The 25,338-nt window shown below is 35.1% G+C and overlaps 1 protein-coding gene across 2 annotated transcripts in view; it reads right to left on the bottom strand.

Moving 5' to 3' along the window:
• The window catches only part of LOC126175486 (cyclic GMP-AMP synthase-like receptor), a 367,167-nt gene that overhangs the window by 125,078 nt on the left and 216,751 nt on the right, over positions 1–25,338 (bottom strand). For both annotated transcript variants that reach the window (XM_049922303.1, XM_049922304.1), the window contains exon 9: positions 13,594–13,793. In XM_049922303.1, the coding sequence (XP_049778260.1) occupies positions 13,594–13,793 (200 nt within the window). The remainder of the gene's footprint in view (positions 1–13,593; positions 13,794–25,338) is intronic.

The following is a 25,338-nucleotide window of genomic DNA, read 5'->3' as shown; positions in this document are numbered from 1 at the left end:
ATGTATTGTTGTTTTTCTGACATGTTCTACATCCTAGAGGACCTCCTCACTACGGATCAATTGGAATGAAAGTAAATCTAATCTAATCAAATCTTGTACACCCTTTTTGAGTCAATAACTCTCTGGCTATTAGTTCTAGGAACTATCTTCCAGGTATAGTTGTCTTCATGAGCTTTCAGTTCTTCTTCAATTTTCCAGTGTTTTGAGTCAGGACCAGAAAATGCTTCTTTTAAGCTGTATGGATTATTATACTGAACAAAATCAGCTTCATATCTTGCTGGCTTGTGGATGATAGAATGATCTCATAGCTGCATCGATGGCACTTTGGTAGGTTGCTCTTCAGTTTCCAGTTCAGCCTTATTGACATCATTTTGTGAAATTTCCATCTCTTCCTGTGTTTGCGCTAGTTCACCAGTAACTTGCTTGTGCCAGCCCATGATATCTTGTTCTTTGTCAGTCTTGAAGTTTAAGTATGTGTCATCAACTTTTTGTTGTGCTGACAATGAGCTGTTGCTAACGTCATCAAAGTGTCATCCCTTGATACAAACACTTTGTGACTCATGGGATCATAAAGTTGATAATTTGTTGATTCTCCTTGATAACCAACAAGTACAACTTTTCTGGATTTGGCATCTGACTGAAACACGCAAAGATGCCCAACATATGGTTTTCGTGCATTCCACGACTCATATGGAGTTTGCTCCAAATCGTGTTTTGTGGTAACTCTATTTAATACGTATCCAGCAGTGCTCACAGCCTCTGCCCATAAAACTTCAGAAAGTTTTTGGCTTCCAACATCATGGGTGCACTTTCAACAATTGTGCAATTGTTGCTCTCAGAATGACTGTTCTGTTCTGACATGTATGGCGCAGCTGTTCTAATAAATTCCATGGTTCCTCAGAAACTGTTTCATACCATAATTAATATATTCAGTGCTATTTTCCACATGTAATGTTTTGACATTCTGACCAGACTTGTTCAACACAAGATTACTAAATTCATGAAACCAATCAATGACATCAGATTTGAGTCTCAGAAAATGAACAACTCTGTATCCAGTTGCATCATCTTTGAATATGGTAAAAAACTTTGCACCATCAATTGATTCAACTGACATTGGCCCACAGATATACCAATGAATAATTTCCCCTCATTTTGCTGAACAATTTGTGTCTTTGTTGCTGACCTTCAGTTGATGTGCCTTGCCTAGCTGGTATGATTCTTAGAAAAAATCTTTCCCTTTTTTTTACATTTAGTCCTTTGACCACCACTTTTGCTGACATTTGTTGGATCGTTTGTGTACTGATACATGCTAACCATTCATGCCACTGTTTCAGACAAGTCACTGCAACATTAACTTCTCTCCCTAGTGTGAATTATGTAATGAAACACGTCCTGTAAATATTGTTCTCTTCCTTCATGCCTTCAGCTACAGTCTCTCTATCATGAAGAACTTGATCTTCTTTGAAAGCTTGAGTGACTTGCTCCAACATACATACTCTGACACTAAACAAGTTCTTTTTGATACGTGGTACATTCAAAACATTTTCGAGACATGCCTCACTCAATTTGCCACTAACTTCTTTGCTGACAATAATTGTACCAACACCGATGATTTGGCATTCTTTATTATTACCCAGTAACACATGTTCCCCAGTCACTGGACAGAACTTCGGAAACCATTCCCGTCAAAAATTCATATGACGTAATGCACCACTGTCCAACAGCCACACATCTGACTGATCAGTTTCAAACCACTTAGCATATATCTCTCTTGACTTTCTGACAACTCAACACACGAAACTTCCTGGCAGATTAAAACTGTGTGCCGGACTGAGACTCGAACTTGGACCTTGCCTTCCGCGGGCAAGTGCCTACCAACTGAGCTACCCAAGCACGACTCACGCCCCGTCCTCACAGCTTTACTTCCGCCAGTACCTCATTTGAGTCTCGGTCCGGCACACAGTTTTAATCTGCCAGGATGTTTCATATCAGCGCACACTCCACTGCAGAGTGAAAATCTCATTCTGGGAACTCAACACATGTTTTCTGCTGACACAATAAATACACACAAGGATTTATTTTTGCCACATTTATGTTTCTCTGTCTCTCACTTTTTCTTCCAGCACTCATGAGCTATATGACCATGCTTCTTGCAGTAAAAACAACTGACATCTGATCTTGTCTTTCATTCTTGTGAACTTTTGATTTCGTCAGGATATCTTGCTTTTTCCTTTTGTCTGTTGAATGACTTCACACATATTCAACTGGGACCCTCCCATGTTTTGTTGACTAGCTGGCACACTGTCCCAAGCTGTTTTAAATGCATCATATTTTGATGGTGATGACACGCTGACTTTCACCATTAAAGCTACATTTGAAAGCTTTTCTCCAACATTTCTGAGTTGTAATGCTAGATTTTCAACTTTAGCTACATGTTCAAATACAGAATCATTTGCATTCATATGATATTTATGAAAATGTTGAGTTATTGTTAGTTTGCTGGCTTCTGATCATTGCTAAGCTGATGTCAACTTGTTCCACATTTTGTGGGCTATCTCATAAACCAACAGACTTTGCACTTCTGTATTGTCTACTGATGTGGAAATCAGAAACATACCTTTTGCATTTTCTTTTGTCCATGCTTTCAAGGCATCATCATAGTATTCATTAGGTTGACCTTGAGTACCCATTACAACATCAAGAATTCCGTAAGCCTTTAACATTGCAGTTATCTGGAATTTCCATGTTTGATAATTTTTTGCATCCAGCTTTGAGATGTACTTTGAAGACACTTCTTCAGCCATTGCAGATTTCTTCTCTATTCTTTTCATCTAAACAGGACATCAAAAGTTTCTATGAAATAACAACTTTCGACACACAGACCGAGCGATGCCTGAGCCCAAAACCTGATTCAGATAGTGGAGGTTTGCTAAGAGAGATTAATAAAGCTGTGTATGAACTTATCTTATTAATTAAAATAACTGGCTTTCTTTACAATGGCTGACTTTCCACATGCAACAAAAGCAATACAATGAGCACTGCTATTGCAAACACTACAAAAAGAAACAGCTGTGCTCACATAAGTAAACTCTATGCACTAGTGGCTAGAATGTGAGTATAAACAAGGACAAGAACTGCAAACACATGCAAAGGCAATTATGCAAAGCCATTCCAACAGTAAGATTACAAATGTGGGTGTCAGCCATGATCTGTAGACTGACAACGAAGTTTTGTCTGTTGCAGAAGAAGAAGCGATTGTGGGTTTGTGTATTTTGACATAAAAATGTAAATGAACTTCAATCACTCAACGAAAGAAGACCCAAGGACTGCCCAACAAAATCATATCAACAGAGATGAGATAAAATCAACTGTGATGGACCAGATAAATTTAAACAGGTCTTTACAACTACAATGAGGGACATCAATAAGAAAAAGATAAGTAGGCAGTGATGTAGATGTGAAAGCTGTAGGAACCAGCCTAACATGTTTGTACCAAGTGAAAGTGTAGAACGCAAAGATACAGTGAAAACTGATATTAAGCAGTTGGTTTTGGCAAAATTGAGTGCAGTTAATGAACAGTTAATAAAAATAAAAACAGATAACAATAGCAAATTTAGTGCAGTCAATGATCAGTTAATGGAAATATGAAACGAAAACAGTGATAAAACGGACAGGGCATAATACCAAATAGAGCAAATTAGTAATCAAGTTTTGGAATTACAAAATGGGTTGTCAGAGGGATTAAAAAGTGTGAATGAAAAAGTCAATGTATTAGAAAATAAATATGACTCAATCTGCACAACAAATGAAGAATGTTGATGATGTCAGAGTTGAACAGAAAACTGTATCAGAAAAAATGGAACAGAACTTTAGTAGTTTAGATTAAAATATTTTAAATGTTAACAGTATGCTAACTAATGTAAATGTTTCAGATAAAAAAAAATCAGAAGTTCAGGAAAATTGCATTCACAACAATCTGTATTCAAATAATGGTATTGCATGGTTCAACATTCCAATCAAAGGTTTTCCATCAGAAAATTTACATCCTGTGGATTGTGTGATGGTCCAAATTATAGGAATAGAGATGGTACACTGAAAGAGTTTTGTAAGAATCAACTTTGATGCACTAAAAAGGAGATTACCAGAGAGGTTGCAGTGAGGTTTAGTACACAGACCTGATGCTTGCCTTGAACAACTTTTATGATATTTTGGCAGGCTGGATAGGGCAGTAGAAAGAAGCATGTACCATAACCTGTGAAATGACAGAGATTACAATGGTAATAACTACAGAAACAGAGATAGTGGTAACATCTATCAGAATCAGAATGGTAATAGAGACAGAAACTTTGAACATCAGCAGAATAGGAATAATGGGGATAACCATGGGCAATTTAATAGAAGAAATCCACCTCAATTAAGGTCCACAGTTTTGGGGCGAGGAAACACAACAAGTACAGGACCCCCAGTTTACATCACAAATAGACAATAATAACAGTATTAATAATGCAGCACAGGTATCTAAAGTTGAATGGAAGGAACATCAGATATCCCATTTATGTTTTGATCAAAAGTTTTGGAATACTTTGTATAATTATAATGACGTAGGTACTAATCACAAACCAGAATGTGAGAGTAATAAGAATTTTGATGTAGTGTGTATCAATGATTTCTTCTCTTGGACAGAAAACAGTGTTATTGATGTAGATAAAACAGATGATGACTGTATTATGTCTGAATTAGGTGGCATTTCTGATGTAGATGTGAATAAGAGCTATGACATGACTGAGGTTGATAAGTCTGAGACTGGTACCTTATTGCAAATGAATGCAGGTGATGTGTGTGACTTTAATGGAAATGAGACTTGTAGTGTTAATGATGTTATTGTTGTATATCTAAAAACAAAGATGATGAGACTTACCAAACAAAAGCGCTGGCAGGTCGATAGTCACACAAACAAACACAAACATACACACAAAATTCGAGCTTTCGCAACCCCCGGTTGCTTCGTCAGGAAAGAGGGAAGGAGAGGGAAAGATGAAAGGATGTGGGTTTTAAGGCAGAGGGTAAGGAGTCATTCCAATCTCGGGAGTGGAAAGACTTACCTTAGGGGGAAAAAAGGAGAGGTATACACTCGCACACACACACATATCCATCTGCACATACACCATCACAAGCAGACATTTGTCAGTCATCTAAGATATATATATAATAGAGGGAAACATTCCACGTAGGAAAAATATATCTAAAACAAAGACGATGAGACTTACCAAACAAAAGCGCTGGCAGGTCGATAGACATACAAACAATATGTCTGCTTGTGTCCGCACACGCGCGGACGGACGTGCGCGCGTGCGCGAGTGCACACCCGTCCCCCCCTCCCCAATTTATTTTGGAAGAATATGATGTTGATGAATATCAGGTATTTGTGGGGATTAAGAATAATGAAGTTTCAGAGTTATTGGTGAATGATGTTGACAATAATGGTAATGTAAGAGTGTATGTGATGATGTAAGAGAGTGTCATGTAATATCAGTCCAGTTAAAGCGGTTTTTCATTAATGTCATGCAAAGTAATGATCTAAACCAGTGGTTCCCAAAAGGTGGTCGACGGACCCCCAGGGGTCCGCGAGCTAGGCCAGAGGGGTCCGCAAGATGCTATTAGAAGAAAAAATATATTAAATATATTTTGTACGATAACAGATTTTTTGTTGTGGCCACTTCCTGCATGAGCAGAGCTTTAGCGAATGCTAACTTCTGTGTCTAGTGTCTTCCTAGAGCCAACAGACACTAGCACACTCTAGCACAAAACTAGAATTAGATAGAGGCAAATAGTTCTGTTGTATGTCGTTAGACTGTGCACGCTGCCTCTTTGCAGCTAACAACTGACACTCACTTTACACAGAAACTCGCATTTCAGATGACAATCGGCCATTGTTAATTTATTGCCAGTGCTTTCACAGACTGTGTTGTTTACATATTCAATATTCTGTATTAAAACAGTAGTGTTTATAAAGTGTTGTTTTTTGTGGAAGATACAGTTCGCATAGTTAAACTGGACCGTTGGTTAAAAAGTGGTTCGTTAAAACGAGATAATGCATTTGATGTTCAAGCAAGTAAGTCAGTGACTCCCGAACTGAAGTTGTCAGTGTCCACTGAACCTAAATTGTTGGCATCCCTCGAACCTAACTCTTCCAAGGTCAGTGTTAAGCCTACTGGGAAAATTAGAAAATATAACTCCAATTACTTGGACATCGGTTTTACCTGAGCAACAGCCTAAACCACTATGTGGAATTGGCTATGAAAGCCTTTCAAATGAATGTATGAAACCAGCAAAACTCCAGTGCCATCTTGAAACAAAGTACCCAAAGTACAAAAGTAAGTCATTAGATGTTTTCAAAAATAAATTAGGAGAGTTGATAACATCTTGTAAAACAATTACCAAACACTGTGGTGCAAATGTAAATGAAAATGCAACCTTTGCATCTTACAAGGCAGCTCAGCTTGTTGCTAAATGTGGGAAAAACCACACAATTGTTGAGGAACTTATACTGCCATCAGAAATAATACTTTGCAATAGAATGTTAGGTGATGCAGCTGCTAAGGTAATAGGAACTGTCCCGCTCTCAAATAATACTGTTCAAAGAAGAATTACTGATATGTCAGTTAACATCGAAGAAACATTGCTGGCTTGACTTTGCATGAGTGACATTAACGCTCTACAATTGGATGAAAGCACAGACATATCAAGAAGAAGCTCTAATGTTGGTTTTTGCATGATTCTTATGGGAGGACCAAGTGTTCAAATATTTTCTTTTTTCATGCGAACTACTGCATACAACAGCAGACGATATTTTTACAGCATTAAATAATTATCTCAATGAACATGATGTCACCTGAAAAAAATGTGTAGGCTTGTCGATGGATGGAGCAAAGTCAATGGCTAGCTAAAAAACAGGACTTCTAGCTCATATCAAAGCAGTAGCCCCTGAGGTGAAATGGACTCACTGTTGTATCCATCGTGAAGCCTTAGTAGCCAAAAGATTGTCTGAACCTTTGCAAAGGATACTTAACAAAAGAGTTCAAATCATCAACTACATTAAAACTCTATATCTGCACTCCAGATTATTTTCTTTGTTGTGTAAAGAGATCGGCAATGAACATGAGCAACTTCTTATTCACATGGAAGTAAGGTGGCTTTCTCGAGGTAGGGTCTTCTGAAGATTTTTTGAACTTAGCGACGAGGTTCATGTCTTCTTTCTTGAGACAGAGTATGCAGATTTTCTCACTAACTTCTCTTGTCTTTGATCAGTTGTGTACTTAACTGATGTGTTTGAACACTTGAATGTGTTAAACTTGAGTTAACAAGGTAAAAATGTAGACATGTTCAAAGTTGAGGGTAAGATTAGTGCTATGGTCAAAAAGTGTCAGATCTGGGCATCAAGGATAGAAAACGAGTCACTAACTAGCTTTTCTACTTTAAAACAATTCTTGGAGTCATCAGAGGAGAGTTTGCCTGACCAGATCAAGATCAATGTAGCTGAGCATCTACGCAGCCTACCCACCACTTTTAGAGCGTATTTCCCTGAACCTGACCCTCATGACAGATGGATTTGAAATCCCTTCAGCTGTGAAGAAATAGACAAAATCCAAGGCCTCACTGAATAAAAGCAAGATCAACCTGTGGATCTGTCCAGCTGTGGTACGATGATAAACATTTTCACCAGTGATAAAATTACAGACTTCTGGGTATCAGCACGCAAGGACTACAAGAAACTTGGAGATAAGGCAATGAATAAGATCCTTCCATTTGCAACCACAAATTGGTGTGAGCAAGGATTTTCTTCCATGTGTTTCATGAAAAACAAATATAGGAATTGTCTTGACATGCGGTCGGATTTCAGAATGAAAGTTTCAGGTTTGGAACCTAATATTTCAGAAATACTGGACTCAAAGGTCAGATTGAACTCATCTCATTAAGAACTGAAAATTAAAACTAACTGTATACTGATGGAATACTCTGTTGTAACTGTATTTTTTCAAATAAATAATACCTTGTATGAAATTAGTGTTTTCTTATTTTTCACACATGTTTACTCAATGCAATCTCAAGTGTAGTACACATGAAAGGCCAATACACTCACTTTTACTTTTTTCCTGTCATTTTCAGTTCATACTCAATTTTTATTTTTTTAAGGAGTTTGTTATACTAAACACCCAGATCTGAAAACAAAGACATTGGGCAATAATCAAAAATTTAACAATAACAATGATGGCTAAATTGAAAAAGTTTTAAGCTCAATATTTTCTCAATAATGAATATGTCAATGTTTTTTCTAAGCACCAAAAATAGAAAACGTATAAAACAATTCTTAATTTGGCTTTTTTAGGTACTTGATACTGTGATATCACAAGGTACCAGTCATGCTCGATGGAGGGTCCTTGAGAAAATTTTGTTGGGAAACCCTGACCTTAACAGTAAAGGTTAGTTATCTGTGAGCCTAGAGAATAAAGGTGAACACTTTTTGAAGTTTGTTTGGGACCATATTGATCATATCGAAGATAAATGAGCATTCTTGAATAAGTTAGCTGTGGTTAGTCAAAATTTGTATTCAAATTGGTGGAATGAAGTGAAACAAGATCTAAGGAGGAAATGTAATTTTGTCAGTTATATATTTTGTGTTCCTTCCGTAATAAGTTATGTTAGTTGTGCTAAGAAATTCATTCAGTGTCTTCAAACTTTACGTGACAACATGAGTAATCAAAGTAATGCTATGATACCCATAAAATGGATAAAACCCTGCAAAAACAGTGTGGATGTAGCATTTGGTGACATTGAAAGTGATCTCTTACATGAAGTGTCTAATAACAAAGATGAAGATTCAGATCCTTACACTAGGATTAATACTGATCAGTGGGAAGGGAATTGTTTGATTGATACAGGTAGCCCAATTTGTAGTATATCTGAACAATTTAGAGACCAAATCCAGTATAGTAAGAATTTTGTGGAAACGTCCACTGCACGTGTAAAGATAAGAGGAGGTACTGGTAAGCAAAGCAAGTATGTAAAGTATCGTACTCTTAACATTTAGTTTAGAGGACAAGACCTGTGTACATGGATGCATGACGATACCTATTCTACAAGAAAATATTTACTATGGCTGAAGATTTTTAAGACTATATAATTGTGTTTTGTTTGCCATGATTGTAGTATGTAAGTTCATGTAGTTTCTAAAGTTCTGTCTTATCCAGTGATTGACTTTAAATCTATCTGTAGTTTCATAAGACTAGATAACTGTGTTTTGTTTGTCTGGAATCTCTCACGAAATAAGCATCAAACAAAAAAATTACAAAGAACGAAACTCGTCTAGCTTGAAGGCAGAAACCAGATGGCGTTATGGTTGGCCCACTAGATGGTGCTGCCATAGGTCAAATGCACATCAACTGCATTTTTTTAAATAGGAACCCCCATTTTTTTACATATCTATCACAAAGCGAAAAAAGTGGTCCAACTAAAACATTCATATTTCTTTACGTACTACACGAATGTGTAATAAAAAATCTGGGTTCCTATTTAAAAAATGCAGTTGATATCCATTTGACCTATGGCAGCGCCATCTAGTGGGCCAACCGCAATTTTGAAATGGGACAATGTTCATAATTTGTACTGCAAAGATTAGGAATAGTAGCTGAGGATGTCTGTTTGTATTACCTTATTAGTCCATTCCTCTCATTGCATTTAACTCTGTTTATTAATGTTTCATATGTGAACACTTTTTAATCACACGTGACATAAATTCCCATATAACTGATTTTAGAATGACTAAGGAGAGCATATCTCTTGTGATGTGAAGAAGGTATTGAACAGCATATTTAGTACACAAAATAATGTTTCAGGATTTAATTGAGTGCTATCTGTTGGAGAGTGTGATGAGGGCTCTAAGGAGAAAAGATGTGGGTGAATCCACTCCCCAAACTGCTGTATGGCTGTACCCTGCTGGACCAGTCAACTTGGGAAAGATCGTAGGTGCTGGGTAATGTACTCAAGCATCTGCTGTTTGGATCTGTGTTGCAACTGATATTTGTTAATTGTTCGCAAGACTGCTAAAGACAGTGTTATTCAGCATAAATGCATCTAGGGGGATTAACTTTCCAATACATTACGTAACCTTAAATAAGTATGTATTTTTTTATCATTGTAAATCAATCTTCTAGGTCTTTATGTGTGTAGTTTAGTTGAATGGACAATCAGCAAATAGTGTGGATGACATCTATATTTTGGTTCTTAAGCTGCTGGACTGTGTCATCATTCAAAGCTATTTATGACTATGTTTATTTTAATCTGTCCTGACTATTGCAATATTATATATGATTGGATCTTGAGTTGTGGGCAGACTCATGCCTGGCTCTGTTTTGGGTATGCCTGTTCATCGTGATTGTGTGTGTGTGTACTCAAGGAGAGCCTTTGATTGAGGCTAGATGCTTCTTACAGTTACCCTTTGCATATAATTGAACTTATTGATATGATTATGAGCTTTACCCATTTTTTTGTACTGAAACTTTTTTGGTGGTTTGTATCTGGTGTGGTTTCGATTTGTGGGTCAATCCCCACAATGTAAACTCAGCCTCTAAGATTTTTCCATTAGTTTGTTCTTTCATGAGACGACATATCTCCAAATACTATGGTTTATATGACTGATTGATTACTACTCATGATTGAGAATATTTTCTGGTCTGTAGCTGTCATTGTGAGATTTTTGAGTCATCTCATTCGCTATACATTTATTCACTGAAATTTTTTTCTCTACTCTCTTGAAGATTTTGAAGATTTGTTTGTATGGATCTTAACTTAATATTTATTAATTCTAGTAATTTTCAAGTTTAGAGGTGTAATGTTGTAGTTTTGCTCTTGTATTATTTGTCTTATGACAGCATGTTCCACAGATATGAAAATCTGAATGCTATCTCCTGATATATGTATAGATTACGATTTATATAGTAAATATTTTTCTCATGTTTTCTATACATCTGTCTGCTATCCTGGGCATCATTTTGTATACCGTTTGGTAAACCTTGTAGTCTGCCACAATATATTGCAAACATTCTGTTTCCAAATTTTATGAGGGGGATATTGTAATGGGTCACCCTCCTCTAACATTACCTCCTTTTTTTTTTTTTTATAGAAATAACCAATGCCAAGAATACTATTGATTCTTGTATAGGTGAATGTTATATCAGCTGTCTAAGTGAATGACCTTCATATGATTTTGTCTATGTTTTGGGCTATGATAAGTAAAAAAAAATTAATTTGTTAGTACTCTGTACATATAGTTAAAATTACTCTTCTTTTAAAAATATTTCAAATTAAGAAATTTCTGGCATACTTACAATTCATATTATTAATTGCACAATCAAATGCAAATTATTAAATTTACTTCTGGACTCATTTATAAAATAATAATAATACTCGGTGATGATTCTTATTCTGTTCAAATGGCTCTGAGCACTATGGGTCTTAACATCTGAGGTTATCAGTCCCCTTCTTATTCTGTCAAGAAATTTTTAAACTCTTTTGCCTTATAAACTCTTTGGGATATTGTGAGTACTGCAGAATGTAAATAGTGGTGGACATGCCTCTGATGGAATTAGATGTTTTTTGATTGTATCACTAATAATGTAATTTATGGTGTGACAGAAGTGAAAACTGTAAAGTCAGTGTGATTTAGACGAATGGGATAAAATAAAATGATATTCATTTCAACTGGCAAACTACACTATGTGACCAAAAGTATCCGCACACCTGGCTGAAAATGACTTACAAGTTCTTGGTGCCCTCCATTGGTAATGCTGCAGTTAATTATGGTGTTGGCCCAACCTTAGCCTTGATGACAACTTCTATTCTCACAGGCACTCCTTCAGTCAGGTGCTGGTAGGTTTCTTGGGGAATGGCAGCCTGTTATTCATGGAGTGCTGCTTTCAGGAGAGATATGGATGTCAGTCAGTGAGGCCTGGCATGAAGTCGACGTTCCAAAACATCCCAAAGGTGTTTTATAGGATTCAGGTCAGGACTCTGTGCAGGCCAGTCCATTACAGGGATGTTATTGTCGTGTAACCACTCTGTCACAGGCCATGCATTATGAACAAGTGCTCGATTGTGTTGAAAGATGCAGTCACCATCCCTGAATTGATTTTCAACAGTGGGAAGCAAGATGGTAATTAAAACATCAATGTAGGCCTGTACTGTGATAGTGCCTTACAAAACAACAAAGGGTGCAAGCCTTCTCCATGAAAAACATGACCACACCATAACACCACCACTTCCGAATTTTACTGTTAGCATTACACATGATGGCAGATGACATTCATTGGGTATTCGCCATACTCACATCCTGCCATCGGATCACCACAGTGTGTACCGTAATTCATCACTCCACACAACACTTTTCCACTGTTTAATCGTCCAATTTTTAAGCTCCTTACACCAAATGAGGCATCATTTGGCATTTACAGGCATGATGTGTGGCTCATGAGCTGCCACTCTACCATGAAATCCAAGTTTTCTAAACTCCCGCCTAACTGTCATAGTACTTGCAGTGGATCTTGATGCAGTTTGGAATTCCTGTGTGATGGTCTGGATAAATGTCTGCCTATTACACTATGACCCTCTTCAACTGTCAGTGGTCTCTGTCAGTCAACAGACGAGGTCAGTCTGTATGCTTTTATGCTTTACGTATCCCTTCAAATTTCCACTTTACTATCCCATCAGAAACAGTGGACCTAGGGATGTTTAGGAGTGTGTAAATCTCACATACAGACACATGACACAAGGGACACCCAATTACTTGACCACACTTGAAGTCCGTAAGTTCTGTGGAGTGCCCCCTTCTGCTCTCTCATGATGTCTAGTGACTACTGAGGTCACTGATATGGAGAACCCAGCAGTAAGTGACAGCACAATACACCTAACATGAAAAACGTATGCTTCTGGAGGTGTCCAGATACTTTTGATCACATAGTGTACAAAATCAAAATTTCAGCTGCAAAAATGAGCCCCTAGACTCCAGACTTGGAGCCAACAACAAGAGAAAATGAAGACAAGTAAAAAGTTCTTCTTTTGTGTATCTTACACCTTTTGATGCTTTCAAAACTTTCATAGGCAGAGAATTTTAGTACTGATATGTGTGGGATGGTAATATTACAAGACGAACACAAAATTCTGCTAATATCTGACCAGAGGAAGCAAATATACTATAACTCATGTGACTGACCCTGAGTGCAAAAACTAATCACATTTATTTAATGGGCACTAACAAATAAAGTTAAAAAAATATATTGAGCTGATACTGAGAATCTTTGATTTTCATTGCAAAAGTATTTTTGTAAATTCCATAGTACAAAGAGATCAAATAATCTCATAACCATGAGAATAAATATTATTTTATTTAGTTATCTCATGTTGGCAGTGGACAGATACAAAGATGTTTCATTCTTCACTCCACCAAACAAAAGTAATGGCTCTGATTTTATTTAATAATACAAAACACTACAATTACTTTCCCATGATTGGTATGAGATACACAAAACATGAACTTACCTGTCAGGTAAATTGAAATATCTTTCTAGAAATCCGTCTACATCAAGATTCTTTTCAATTTTATCAACCATATTTTGAAGGTAGCCTCCGATAGTCTTCTTCTCATATGCATGTAATTTTGACAACAAATCGTTTTCTTCCACCCAGAAAAATGGAAGACATTTTCTATCTAGTAAATAGTTCTTCAGATCATTAAGCATCTGAAAAACAGGGGTGATAATTTTTAAGAATAACATTCTGAAATAATATCATGTATTTTAAATGAGAAATGAATGGTACATCTACTCAAGTAAAAAATAAAACAGTTTTTGAAGTGCATAGTACACAAAAGAATTTAAGGGCTGGTTGGAGATCAGGATCTCCATTCTACGGAACACATGTAATGCAATTTAATTTAATTTAATTTAATTTATTATCATCCATTTTATCATATACATGACATAGGAATTGTCATCATTTATAAGATCTTTAGTTCTGATTAAATTCAAGCACAATTATTGGGCAATAATTGGTCTACATTTCTCAAACTTTTCTGACCATGCTAAACTTGGCTGGTGGAAGCTGTATAAAAATAAATTTTACAATCAGTTTGAAAAAAATGTGTGACAAATTTACTGAAATATACCGGTAATGAATGATGTAAATTTGTGCTAGACAATTGAATCTGGTGAGAAATCACCTAGCAACTTTATTTTTCTGTTCAGAAACAATTTTATAGTAATGTCAAATATGTCATTTGAACTGAAAGTTAATCATATTTTCATAATGTTAATGGCAGCTGTAAGGAAAGTTTGTGTATTTTGATGGGTGCAACTCAGTTTATTTTTATTTATTTTCAGGTTCCATAGATACTTGATGCGAGTGTATAATTGGGGTGTAGAATGTGTCAGATTATTACAGTAATAACCAATCTAAATGGTCGTAAGGCTTACAAATAATACTGGTATGTAAACAGTTACATGATGTTCAAGTGTTTATAACACAGATTATAGTAGTAATAATGATTACACAAAATTGCAAGTCTTACATTGTAATACATATGAAAAGCATTCTGTTGTTAATTGGTATGCCAGTGCTACATAGTCAATTCTTATAGGAGTGCTTATATGTAAACACATTGTACACATTGTTACACACTGTCAAAACATTCCTGTAAAGAATAGAAAGAACTACTCAAAAAATAAAATTTCGTCTATTTTTTGAATTTAGTTATATTCCCAGTGACTGATTTATCATGAAATGGAAGTTTAGTATATACTTTTACGCTTGAATAATGTACTCCTTTCTGTACCATGCAGAGATTTTTTATATCTTTCTGAAGATCATGTTTACTTCTTGTATCATGATCATGAAATTCACTTTTTGTTTTGTAAATTGTTTGATTATTGTACACAAAGTACATTAGTGAAAAAAATGTACTGAAACAGCATGGTGAGGATCCCGAGCTGTTGGAATAAGTTTCTGCAAGAGCATTTGAGGTGCACTCTAGCCATAATTCTGGTACTCTTTTATGTGCAATAAAGACTTCATTTCCTTGTGACGGGTTACCCCAAAATATGATGCCATATGTCATAAGTGAATGGAAATATCTTAGGTATGCAGTTTTAGTTGTTTACAAGTAACAAACAAATGAAATTGAGCAAATGGCAAATACTGCTGAATTCAGTCTTTTCATAGATTGTTTATGTGAACTGACCGCTTTAAATTGTTGTTTATGTAATCCCAGGAATCTGGAAGACTCACTATCAATACTTCTTTGTCACCACATTTTATTTCAATATTTTCCTATTTTTTATTTGCTGTTTGAAACCGAATGAATTGAGTCTTGGTAACATCGAGTGACAGACCATTTGAAGTGAACCAATCTATTGCTTCTTTGAATACAATGGTCGCAGTGTTGACTAGACTGCAATTGGTTTTTTTGTCAATCATAATGACTGCGTCATCAGCACACATGTTAAAGTGTGTTTTTGTGTCATACAGCATGGCTGATCATTGACAAACATTTAAGTGTGCCCCAGTCAGTGCAGGCAGGTAGGTGCCATTGCAGAATTGTACAATACTAGCTTCTGTCTTCTGTTGTCTAGATATGACTTGCTTTACCATTTAATCCATAGCGTTCAGCCTTCACAAGTAGAATTTGTGATCTATACAGTTGAATGCTTTAGACAGGTCACAGACGATTCTAGATATCCTCAGAATAATAATTAATGTTGTCAACTTATCTTGCTCAAGAGTTGACTGCAGATATTGCTTCCTGGAACTTTATTAAATGAAAATGGTGTGGAGAACTTCATGATTCTCAATAATCATGTAAAGACAGTTGTTGTTTTAGGTTTACTGTTTACATCACAGGGTCCTTGTCAAACTCTTACATCATACTGGCCATCTCACAAAATTTCTCATAGGTCTTATATAAATTTGCTGACAATTGTCACATTGTTACATAAAGTAATTTTGTTGTTACATAAAGTAATTTTGTTAATTGCAGTCACAGAAGTTATTCAAAATTACAGAAAATGTTATCATTTGGTGGTTACATTTGAAATACATGAAACAGGATACAAGGTCAAATATATATTTGTTGTTTTCATAGAAAAATAAGTGAAATGCTTCAAATAAACAATGCTGATTACGTTTTTTGTTAACTGCTCTGAAACTACACCATCCCAAATCTTGCAAATATGTTTCTGGTTCCAAATATGCATATTTAATTTTTTGGCATGAACAGAATTTCAATTAATATTACAGTACCAAATAATCACTTTATTTACATCATCAGTAATAATTTGCTTTATGAGCTTGAGTAATTAGTAATGTAATTACATGTTGTTATGATCAACAATTGCATAGTAAACTGACAGTATCTTAATCAGAATTGTTACAGGTTTCAAACATTTTAAAAACAGTACTTTTGTTGTCTCTTTCATTATTTGATTGTTTGTAACTGAATGGTTGTGATTGTAATTAGACGAATTAATTATACATGCTCCTAGCATTAGATGGATGTAATACATACAAATACTTTGACATGATGTTATTGAAAACTACAGTCCAGTGCTCAAAAGGTGAAATTGCCTACATGAGCACTATCTAATGATACAACAGTTAATTAAGCAACCTCAATTAGATTTAGTGTCATGTGAAAGACAAGCTAAATTGGCTCTTGAAATCATAAAAAGAATGAGTTGTTACATCTCAATACCCTTCCAAAAGTATTGTATAACCACCGGTTGCCAAGGCTACTGACGCAATTAATTGTGCAGTCCAAATAAATACACTAGAGAATACTGGTATTCACGGAAAAGCATGAACAGGATTTCAATAAATATTATGGTAGTCCAAATAATCACTTGATTTGCATAATCAGTATGACTTTGTTTTATGAATTTCAGTGATTAGTAAGTAATTAGGTGTTGTTATGATAGGCAGTTGCATAGTAACTGCACAGTAACTAACAAAAACATTATAGAAATAGTCTTTTTGTTGCCGCTTTCATTATTTGACTGTTTGTAACTGAAGGGTTCTTTTAGTACAATTGAAACTCCAGGTAGGAATATCAACAATGTACGTAAAGACAGACTGCTACTTACCACAAAGAACACATGATAATTGCAGACAGGCAGTGTCTTTCAATTGTGCCTGTCTGCAACTTAATGTGTCTTCTTTACAGTAAGTAGCAATCTGTATTTGCCTACATTATTGGTTCTAGTTGTAATTAGGCAAACTGATTATACATGTTATTAGCAGTGGATGGATCCAAATTGATGAGTACTTTGACATAATGTTATTGAAAATTACATTTCAGTGTTCAAAAGGTGTAATTGCTTACACAGGTCTTGTCTATTGCTACAATAGTTAATTAAGCAACCTAAATTATCTTTGGTGTCATGTGAAAGATAAACTAAATTAGTTCTTGGAATCACATGAAGAATGAGCTGTTATATTTCACACTGACTTACATAATAGACACAATACTGACATAAATATCAGTGGGTGTGAGTTATAAAGTCTTAAATGAGAGAGCAGCAGTGTTTTGTAAATGCAGAACAGTGTTTGATTGTGCTCAATGGACATGTAGTTCAACTCTAAAGTAGATGTGAAAAGAGAACTAGCAAGGCAACATAGTTACAGAATATTGCATAATATCATGGAAAAGGTAGATTTTGCTTTGGACTATTTTATGCTAGGAGATACACAATACTGTGAATACTGAGGACGAAGTTGAGCGTTACTCAGCTTATGCATTCAATGATTTTGTTGTCTGATTAATGATGAGCTTTTCTGTTTTACTTATGATTTATGTCAACTGTGTGATGTATACTGTAGAATGATTTACATATTGTGCTGTTCTACTAAGAATACTTAATGGTTCTGTAAGTTTTCATGCTATATGCTACATAATGATGATTACAGAGTTTGTGCCATGAATTCAAGTTGCTGGGATGTCTTGCATAGGTAATTGTAATTTTGTTAAGTATCACTTTTGTTATGTAGTAATTAATTTTAGAGATCAGGTTGCATTATGATGTCTTAATGATTAGATAACTATGCCTTGTCCATTAAGCAGTAAACACAGAAAGTGTATTGAAGTACACAGTGTGACTCATGAAATTTACAGTCAAACGATTACAGCTTAGGGGTGTATTAGAATATGTTGACTTGAGGATTAGTTATGCTGTCTGATTTAATGAATATTTTATCTTAATCATTAATGATAGGGAGTGTGATGATAAAGTGAACTTAAGTTTGTGCTGTGTATCATTTCATGGACAGGATTTGAAACTGACACACTCCGTCTTTGTTTAGTGCTTAATTGTCAATCAATGATGATTTTGTACAGAGGGTTTGCTGTGGTGTACTGTCATTTCATAGTTTTTAAAAGACTTTAAAAGTACTACGACAATTAATCTAACACTAATCTGTAAGATCTGAAGCTAATTTCACAACTGTATGGTTCCTCAATCATTATATCTCTAGTTAATGTGCATGTCAGCTGATAAACATTATTACATTATGATTGTTTTGTATAGTTTGTGAAGACTTTACTTTTTTGTCAGTCATTGGCAGTTAGTTAGTAATAAGAAGTTAATTATGCTACATTTCAAATTAGCTGATAAATATTCTTGCATTATGATAACACTTTGGGTGATTTATAAATCAGTAGCTATTAGAAGCCATTCACTGCTAGTTTCATTAATTAATTTATTTATTTATTGTCTTTTTTTGCATATAGTCACCAACTGGTGACTTTTGCAAATTTCATAACATTTTTATACAATTTTTGTACAAACAGTAGGAATTTGCAATTCACATTTACAAGAAGCCACTTAAGGGTGACACACTTGGCAATATATGGTACAATACTTCATAATGCCACATACAGTTGCTACATAGCATGTTGTTACAAAAATAATGTATATTACAATCACCTCAGAATAGTACATCGTATAGCCAGAAAGGTTGGCCTACATTTAAGAATAGCTACATTTTAATATCAGTATTCATTCAGTGAGTACAAACATTTGAGAGTTAAGAATGTCTTTAATTCCCTTTTGAATACTTTATCTCTGTGGCATCTTATAGTACTTGGCAGTTTGTTAAACCATATCTGGCCATTTATCCAAGGACTATGATCTGTTGTCTTTAGTTTAGTTCTGTTTCTGAAGAAGCAATCTTTTTGTCTTGTGTTATGGGTATGGACATCAGAGCACTTAGCTTCATTATTTTTATGGTCCACAAAGAATGTTATTAATTTGTACAAATACAAGGAGTATACTGTTAGATATTTATGTTGTACAAAGGTTTCCCTAGATGAATCTCTGTATTCTAGTTGATGCATGGTCCTGAGTGCTCTTTCTGCAGTGTTAGGATTCTGTTCATGGGTTTATCAGCAGCACATCCCCATACCTCTATTCCATAATTAATATATGCAAATATAGTCCCATAATACGCAGTTTTTAATGTTTGTTCAGAGACTAAATATGATAGTTTCCTAATTAAGTGCAGTGAACTGCTGATTTTATTGCATACAACATTGATATATCCTACCCATCTGAGATTTTTGTGTAGGTATATCCCAAAAAGTTTACATTTGTCAGTGTCTACTTTTTTGATGCGACTTATATTATCAATACAGGTTTGGTATGAATTACCAAGTTTAAATGGTAATAACTGGGATTTGCTAATATTGACTTTTAGACCTTGATCATGAATTGAATTGAATTGAATGAAATTTTATTGTCGTTTAGCTATTACAGCAATTGACGAAGTCAAGTTACATATATACAAGTTATACAGTATATATACATGAAGATCATTATGACACTATTGGTTTTCAATAAAATACAATATTTAACATCAAATAATATGAAAACATTGTATCATAAATTACTCAGTTAAAGAAATTATGCTGTACTCTCCAAACCGGTACCACTATGACATTTTACAGTCATAAAATTCCTGAAGTGAGTTGCAAGGATTTGCAGCTAACCAATTGACTAATTAGTGTTTAAATAAATCAAATGGAGCTTCTACCCATTCTAGTGGCAATTTGTTAAACATCTTCATACCCACCACTTCGTAGCTGTTCAGTGACTTGGATAACCTGTAGTAAGGTATGTCAAGATGACTACTATTTCTGGTTCCATGAGAGTGTACATCTCTTATACGCTGGTGAAGTTGCTCTTTATATGCAGCAGGGCAGTGTAAATATACAAGTTTATAACGGTTAATATTTTTAAGTTGATAAAAAGTGATTTGCAGTGGGCCAGTTTATCACTGTTTGTGATAATTCGAATTACTAACAAATACACCACTCTAGACTGCCTTGCACTAATGTATTTAATATGTGGCTCCCAAGTCAGTTTACTATCTATAACAATACCTAAGAACTTAACACTATCCATGAAGTCTGCTACTGGCAGATCTCTTAAACTAAATACAATCTTTTGAGTTTTACTCTCATTAAGCAGGAACCCATTAGCTCGAAACCAGACTGATGCTTGTGATATTGTGTCATTTGCCACAGTTTGGAGCATATCCATGTCTGAGCTGATATTGAAAAAAGTGGTATCATCTGCATAGAGAATCGAGTGAGTATTTTTGTAAGATGGTAGTCGTTTGTCATTAGGATAAATAGCAGAGGTCCTAATACTGAGCTTTGTGGCACACCACACTTAACTTCAGCTAGCTGTGATCTCTGTTTACCAATACAAACTATTTGTTTACGGTTGCTGAGGAAAGATTTGAAGATGATGTCAACTTCACTGTTTGTGATTCCATAATAAACCAGTTTGTTGAGGAGTGAAATATGCTCCACACAATCGAAGACTTTACTAAGATCACAAAAGGTAGCCTGAGCAAAATTTTTTCCTTCATAAGCATTAGGCACTTTTTTAATCAGGGAGTCAATGGCATGGACTGTGGATTTGCCCTTCCTAAAGCCAAATTGTACTGCAGTAATAATGTTATTACATGTCAGATAATCACACAACTGGGAGTGGATGATGGATTCCAAAATTTTAGATAAAATATGTGTCAGAGATATTGGGCGATAGCTAGATGGGCAATTTTTGTCTCCTTTCTTGTAAATGGGCACTACCCTGGATAATTTTAATACATCTGGGAAAACTCATTCAATTAGACATCTGTTTATACATAAAGTAAGAGGATGTACTATGTGCCCAATTATCTTTTTTAACATATTACAAGAAATACCATATATATCTTCACTATCAGAGGGCCTAAAATTATTTACAATAGTTAAAACAAGATCTGGTGTGACCTCTGTTAAAAGGAATCTGTTTTTAAGGTGTAGCCTACATTATGAGATTTAATGAGATCAGCTACAGTTTCTTGCGGCCTCCCAATGCTTTCCCTAATTTGGTTAACAGATTTTATACAGTAGTTATTAAATTCATCTGCTGAAATTTCTACCTCAGCTTTCTGCTTGCTTTTGGCCACTGAATTTATTATAGTCCATGCTTTTTTGCATTTATTTTTTGATGACTCAATGCTGATTAGGTTATGTTGTTTTTTGGCCTCATTTAAAGCATACGTATATTCCTTTTGTGCTCTTGAGTACCTTTGTGTAGCCATATCAGTTTTCTGAAGTCTGTAAGAATAGCTATACAACAACAACCTGTTTTTCATATTGGCTAGTTGAGCAGTATACCATGGATTCTTATCCCTATGTCTATTACTGTTATTTTTAGGGTTAACTTTACATTTGTATTGAGGGCAGTTGGTCTCAAATATGTTTAAGAAAGAATTAAAAAATCTATCGAACAATGTATTGGCAGAGCCCTGGGCATTATTGTTAAACATATGTGACCAGTCATAATTACTGAGTGAGACCATGAAATTAAACAATTTTTCTTGCATTATTGGTCTTGTGATGAATATTTTAGGCTCTTTAAACTCCTTATAGTCCATATTAAGCCTATCTGTACCTATTTTTACCCAAACTGAATCATGGTCAGAGAAGTCGAAGACAGCTACATCTGAAGACAGTAACTCTCTATTGACATTTGTAAGTATGTTGTCGAGACAAGCAGACTGTCTTGTGCGTTTGCAGTTCGTAAAAATGAAGTTGAATCATTGTAACAGGTTTTTAAATTCATTTACGGTGTGCATGTCTTTGTTTACATCAAGTGCGGCATTGATGTAACCACCAATCACTATATTATATTTCTTCCACTGAGGACTAAGAAAGAAATTTAGTAAAGTCTCAAGTTTTTCTAAAAATACTAGTGGACTTCTGTCTGGTGATCATAAAGAGATACAATAGCAATTTTTAAATTATCCAGATATACACCTGTGGCTTCAAAATGTATCTCACTGCTCAGAAATCCTAGATCTAATTCATTACTACAATTTATTAATTCTTTCTTAATGTAGATTGATACACACCCATGAATATGGTGCTCTCTGCTAAAGCTGTTTGCTAAGTGGAAATCATCAAGTACATGAAAAGGTATTTCATTTCCTTTACACAAGCGCTCATTTAAGCATAATACATCAAGTAAGTTCTCATTCGCAAATTTGTTTAACATTACATGTTTTCCACTTATGCTTTCAATATTGAGATAACCTATCTTGAGAGACAAAGCTAGTGAGTAGTTTTTTCTACGGGGGCAATCGTCATTACTGCTATATTTCTTAGATTAGATTAGTTTTTCATTCCATAGATCCATGCTGAGGAGATCCTTCTGGATGTGGAACATCTTATCTTATCTTTGATCTGGTCATCCAGTGTGAATCTGGGCAAACCTGTTAGTCTTGTCCCTTCTTTCCTACCTCTAAAAAAGAGTTTTCCCTAAATCTAAGTGGTATTGACTCAGAGCTATCGATTTTTGCTATGCCTAACTCATTGGCTACTTTTATGATTTCATTACTCACATACTTCTTTCCGAGTTGATTCAGATGAAGACCATGAGCAGTGTGGAATCTTGTACCTAAGTTAGTTATGTTTACAAAACAGACATTTTTAAAGTATTTACAAATTTTCTTCGTTTCTTCATTTACTCTTCTCACTTCAACATTCACACAAGACCAGGATGGAAGATCATGCCAACATGATATCGAAAAGATGAGAATTTTCGTATTTTGTAGTTCCTGCAGTTTCTTATTTAATGATGACAAGAAGTCTTTTCCTTCATTTCTTGCTACATCATTTGATCCAGCCTGAAAAGTAGTTATTTGACTTAAGCCATCAGTTGCAGCCAATGTCATTAGTTTGTTTGCAAAAGAACAAAAGTGAGGTATCATCTGCATAACTTACTAGTTGGGAGTACAGAGGTACCTCTAAATCATGAATGTAGACCAGGAAAAAGGAAAGGGCCCAATATGGAGCCCTGAGGTACAACTTGTTTTACTGTTTCATAGCTGGATTGGAAATGTTTGATCTGACCATTAATTTCATAACTCAGCTTTGTTCACTGCTTATGATTGGTTAGATAAGTGATCAGTAGTTGTATGGATGTGGCATTTATATTGTAAGTTTCCAGTTTGCTTAGTAGTAGCTCATGGTTCACTGAGTCAAATGCTTTAGTAAGGTTTAGAAATATCCCTGCTATCTGCATTCCCTCATCTATACCATCATACACCTTGTGGAGAAATTCGGTAATTGCCATAATGGTACTGTGATGCTTTCTGAAGCCATGCAGTGTTTCTGCTAGTAAATTATTCTTTGTGAAGTAATCAATAAGTTGTGTCAACAAAACAGAAAATTGGTATTAGTGATATGGGCCTGAAGTTTGATGGCTCTTCTTTCGATCCTTTTTTATGCACAGGTTTAACTGTACTTTTCTTCAATATATTTGGAAATGTGTGCTCCCTGATACTACTGTGGATCATATGGGTAATTATTCCAACTAATTCCTTATTGCATTTCTTAATTATAATATTACTCAGTCCATCCCAGCCAGATGAGGTCTTATTCTTTAAGTTATTTATTATTTCTCCTATATCTTCCACATTCACTTCCTTAAATTCAAAAGCAGTTTCCACCCTAGGGTAAGGCTTTACCATCTGAGTCAGACCAGTGTTATTAACTGGATTCACGGCTGAAGAATGTAAAATATTCATTAAACATATTGCAGATTTTATCTGGATGATTAATATGGTTTCCTTCATGTTGTATTCTGTCAATCTGAGCATCTAACTTAGGGGTGGCTTTGCGATATCTATTTATTATATTCCATGAAGTCTTCCCTATATTTGATGACTGAGCTATTTCCTGATCTGGGATCGGTTTTCTTAAATTTGAGAGCTGTTCCTGAAATTGTTTTTTAGCTTGATTATACTTATCCTTAAATATTTGCAATTCAGTTGACTTATGAAGCACATTTAAATCCTTGATATTTTGCCTGAGTTTAATCATGTAAGTTGGAAGAGTCAGTCTGGTGTTTTTTACATTTTGGTTGTGAGTTACTAATTTCTTAATCCCTTTCACTGGGCAGCAAAAATTAAGATATTGTAAAATAATATCATAAAATTTGGCCCACTTGCATTCGGACCCTTTTTGCTGAAGAACTAATTGCCATTCGTCAGATTCTAGTTTACTTTTAAAAGCATTGATGGTTTTCTCTTTAAGCAGTGGATAGTAAGGAAATCACTACTGGTATCTTTTTAGATTTATCCAAAGCCTTTGATGTAATTGACCATACCATACTCCTTAAGAAGTTAGCAAATAAAGGTATAAGAGGAATTGCAAACAAATGGTTAGAATCTTACCTGTCAAACAGATTTCAAAAAGTTGAAATTAATTTTGAAAAAAAGAATACAACCACTCATCAATCTACTGTCCACTCCTCTGACGCAATGCCAATTAGATATGGTGTGCCACAAGGCTCAATCCTGGGACCCATACTGTTTCTGCTATACATTGATGATATAAGCACAAAGCTTGCTACAGGACATACCACACTATTTGCCGATGACACAAGTATACTAATAACGGGTACTGATACAGAGGACCACAACCAAATAATTAAACCGCTTATCTCGTCACTCAGCAAATAGTTCAACGAGAACAAACTGATTACAAACATACAGAAAACAACGTACATCAACGTCAGACTCTCATCCCAAAAACAAGAAATGCGTGATGTGATTCTAAATAACCAAGAACTTATGTGTGTGGACTCTGTCAAGTTTCTTGGCATATGGCTTGCAGAAAATCTTAAGTGGGAGACTCACACAAATTATATCTCAAAAAAGCTCTCAACTGTGTGTTACATT

The sequence above is a fragment of the Schistocerca cancellata genome, chromosome 3 (assembly GCF_023864275.1).
Source record: "Schistocerca cancellata isolate TAMUIC-IGC-003103 chromosome 3, iqSchCanc2.1, whole genome shotgun sequence".
NCBI lineage: Eukaryota > Metazoa > Arthropoda > Insecta > Orthoptera > Acrididae > Schistocerca > Schistocerca cancellata.
Note: the sequence above shows the minus strand (reverse complement) of the source record. Positions and strands in the feature narration are given on the sequence as shown.